The following is a 3,860-nucleotide window of genomic DNA, read 5'->3' on the forward strand; positions in this document are numbered from 1 at the left end:
GGAGAGAGAGAGAAAAAGAAAGAGAGAGAGAGAGAGAGAGAGAGAGAGAGAGAGAGAGAGAAAGATACAGAAACAATGCGTAGCAATCAGCTGATCGCGTCAGGCACCGCACGTAATCGCCCGCGTCTGACGGTGAGTTGCGCCGCCCCTGCCTACCTCTTGCATATAGTATATATAAAGAATAAAGAATGCTAAGTATCAAATTATACAGGGTGTCCGACAATTAGTGTAAGATCTCTCGTAGGCAGGTAGGAGTAAAACTGAGTCGAAAAGTCCTGAACCATTTTTTTCTATTATATATAATAAAGGAGTAATTATTGAATAAATCAAGTCAATCAGCACCGACCATTAGCCGGACGCACGTGAGCCACGCGGAGCGCTCACGCACACCAAGTGCGTAGTTGGCTTAATTTATTCAATAATTACTCCTTTATTATATGTAATAGAAAAAAATGATTCAGAACTTTTCGCGACTCAGTTTTACTCCTTCTAACTACCTACGAGATGCTAAAGTAATTGTCAAACACCCTGTATATCGTAAAATAAATACATTACCTGGCAAGCCATTATAGGCGAAAGACTGTCCATTTCATCAACTAGTACAAGATTTCGAAGAGGTCGCGGAGCAAAGAAAAATGTATCGCCTTCCTCCAGGGGCATCGCCGAACTGAATTCGGGCTCGTCATCGTCATCGCCGAGATGCGCTATCTGATATAGATAACTGCAAAAAAATAAACGTTGTATTCTCTGTCTTTTCATGTTTTGTTATTCATAGCATGATGTACTAACTGGTTGCCAAATTCCGAAGCCACAAACAGAAATCCAGTTTTCAACACACACATGCTAGCCGCTACAGGAACCGTATCGAAATACTTGAGCTTAATTTCAGTGACCATATCCTCGTCCGTCTCGAGGGTAATCTTAAAGATGTCACCTTGCTCAGTTTGCGCAAGGAAGAAGAACATGCTTTTTGTCTTATGTGTGGCCGAACATACAAATATCATTCCTCTCTCCGGATCGTCCAAGTCATTACGTCGACGTGGTATTGGGCATCGAATATCATGTTGATCACCCAAATTCTTGTAAGTAAGGTAATTTTCAGAACAGATAAGCACGCCACTAGGACCATCATTTCCACCAGGAACCGAAACAAGAAAGTTTGCGTGCTCCTCCAGCGGTTCACTATACTTTCGTACTACATGATTAAGACCAAGATCAAGTTCATATAGTGTTAAGGTTTGTTGCGTTTTTACTGCTGCGTCGCCTGTGGGATCACTGTCAGCTTCCTAAATTAACATTTTTGCGAAAGTTATTAAGTATGTTTACTTTAAAAATGTAATATTGCAAACAAAGTAAAAGTGCCATCATAGAATGCGTTCGCTTTGGACGCTTATAAAATATTAAGCGTCAATTCGTCTTTATTATTCTTTAAATATAGAACAAAGATAGATTGGTGCTCAAAGCATGTAAGAACCCAAAGCGAATGCACTTATAGAGATAAGTTTGTAATCATAACCCATTGAAACAGAAATGTAATGTGATATTTAAAATTGCATAATAAAATGACAAAATGAAATTGTATAAAGTTTACCTCGTAATCAATTTCTAGACATGCAAACATGGGATTTTCAAAGCCTACATCAACACCAACTGTGTGATAAACCAAAGTATTACTCTTATGAGCTTCTAATGGAGAGGAAACTGTTAGACGAGCTTCAGCATCTCTGTTCAAAATGTACACAAGTTTTTGCTTCTCAATAGCACCTAAGGAACAAATTAGCTAATATGTTATTGCATATTTAGATATAATTGCATATCGTGCAGCTCCAGGGGAAGTATTTCTCAGAAATTTCTTCTTTAGCTGCTCCTATTACTGCGCGCTCTTCTCCTTCGATCTCGGACTGTTGGCGGAGACCAAAAAAGAACGGGGCGCGATAGTATAGAGCATACAAAGAAATTCCCGAAAAATATTTTCCCTAGAGCCACACGATATGGTGCTCCTTACTGTACAAACATACATACATATATACATACATACATACATACATACATACATACATACATACATACATACATACATACATATATATATCTATCTTTATGCATATTCAATATCAAAAAACTTGTAAAAATCTATATACAATACCTATCATAACAGCTCTTCCTTTTGGATCAATGGCAAGATATTGGCCAGGAACAATACGTCTACAACCACTTTTACCAAAAGTTTCTTGGTGAACCTTCTCAAAGATATTTTTAACAGGAATATATTCCAAAATTACTATACGACCAGAATCTGATCCAATAACCATATAATCTTTTGTACTGCCAGTTAATCTAAATGCCATAAGAGATCTAATGATTCCAAACACTTCAACAGTCAGCAAAGTATGAACCTTTCCTGTATTGGGATCCGGTCGCAGTAACTCCAGGGATTTGCCACGTGACACTAATATCTCTTGCATCTTGCTGCCGGAGAAATTGCCATGCACCGCATGCGTGATGCCAGTCGCACGTTGAAGAGTCAGATTGTATAAATACATTTTGGCGATTTTTTTCCTCTTTTCGTCGATTCAATAAATCTAATAATCTTACGTTCTCGATGGAGATGTTCGAGCGTCCATGTTACATACGACAAATCTATAGGAACATTCGATACGTCGCGTCCGCCGACAGCTTTGTTTGCAACAAAAATAACTGAAATAAACTATCGCTAAGCAGAAAACTAATGGCAGACTCGAGAGCGAGCAAGCACCGTAAATGATATTTCACTTCCCGTTTGGCCGTTCAACGAAACAAAAGTGGGCGATGTTATCAGATTTCTTCGCTGGTAAACATTAATGAAACTTACCACCAGTGTGACCAGATCTGGCCCGCTTTTTCGCGCATGTGCGATGGCTGCGACGCGGCGAACGCAGCGACGTGCTTCAGTGGTCTAGTTTCCACCGAAACTCTCAATTCGGTTTCACTCCGGTACGGATTAAATTTAGTGTTCCGTTTCCATTGGAAGTAGAGTACTTATAGATCAAAGCGAAAGCGAAATCAGCGCAATTTGACAGGTTTCCATCGATTTAAATTTGATTCTACGTCGCATTAGGTGTGAATTAATGCTTCGGTGGAAACTAGATCAGTTTAACACAAGCCCGTTCTACATTGGGTGCGTTCAGACAACTCAACAGTTGCACAACGGTTGAGAGATAATCACTTCTGATTGGATCATACTTTTGGAACCACAGCAGATTTTGAAGAGATAATCCTATCATAAGCAGAGGGTCGTAACTCACTCTTGCTAAAAAGAGGGGACTAGTTTCAGCGCCACCTACCCGTGTACCGTCAAAAATAGCGAACTAATGGGATATATATATAGCTATACATAGCTATATATATCTCGCACAATACCATACACATTTCTACTTCTTAATAATTAGTAATTGCAGAATAAATAGACATGTTTAATTTTAAGTCCATTTTTATTATATTTTGAAATCTACAATATTAGATATATAAATTATTACTATTAGTATTATAGGTATATATATTAGATATATAATTATTACTTATTTATAAAACAATTAATTTAATATTTCATACAATTATGTAAAATTAAAAAATTAACAAATTTATTATACATGAAAAATACAATGCAACTCATTTTTCCGTCTCACTTAGGCTGTGTTCAGTTAAGCAAGATGGAACGAACTAATGCAGGAAATGAAGGAAATACAGGAATTGGAACTAATGAAACTAATGAAAGAAGTGAAAATAGTGAAAAAAAAGAAGGTTGGCTCCCCTGATCTGTTGCGGAACATATGTAGTGGCAAAATTGGAACCGAAACAATTCTTTAAGTTTCCATTCCGAA

General features: G+C 37.7%; 1 protein-coding gene across 1 annotated transcript in view; it reads right to left on the reverse strand.

Moving 5' to 3' along the window:
• Positions 1–2,893, reverse strand: part of LOC109862343 (splicing factor 3B subunit 3) — a 10,364-nt gene extending 7,471 nt beyond the window's left edge. The window contains exons 1-4 of the mRNA XM_020442372.1: positions 2,147–2,893; positions 1,592–1,764; positions 790–1,286; positions 556–721 (exon numbers count right to left, since the gene is read on the reverse strand). Coding sequence (XP_020297961.1) covers positions 556–721; positions 790–1,286; positions 1,592–1,764; positions 2,147–2,543 — 1,233 coding nt within the window. The 5' untranslated portion in view covers positions 2,544–2,893. The remainder of the gene's footprint in view (positions 1–555; positions 722–789; positions 1,287–1,591; positions 1,765–2,146) is intronic.
• Between the last annotated feature and the right edge of the window lie 967 nt (positions 2,894–3,860).

The sequence above is a fragment of the Pseudomyrmex gracilis genome, unplaced genomic scaffold, assembly GCF_002006095.1.
Source record: "Pseudomyrmex gracilis isolate BER0280 unplaced genomic scaffold, ASM200609v1 scaffold_1641, whole genome shotgun sequence".
NCBI classification, from domain to species: domain Eukaryota; kingdom Metazoa; phylum Arthropoda; class Insecta; order Hymenoptera; family Formicidae; genus Pseudomyrmex; species Pseudomyrmex gracilis.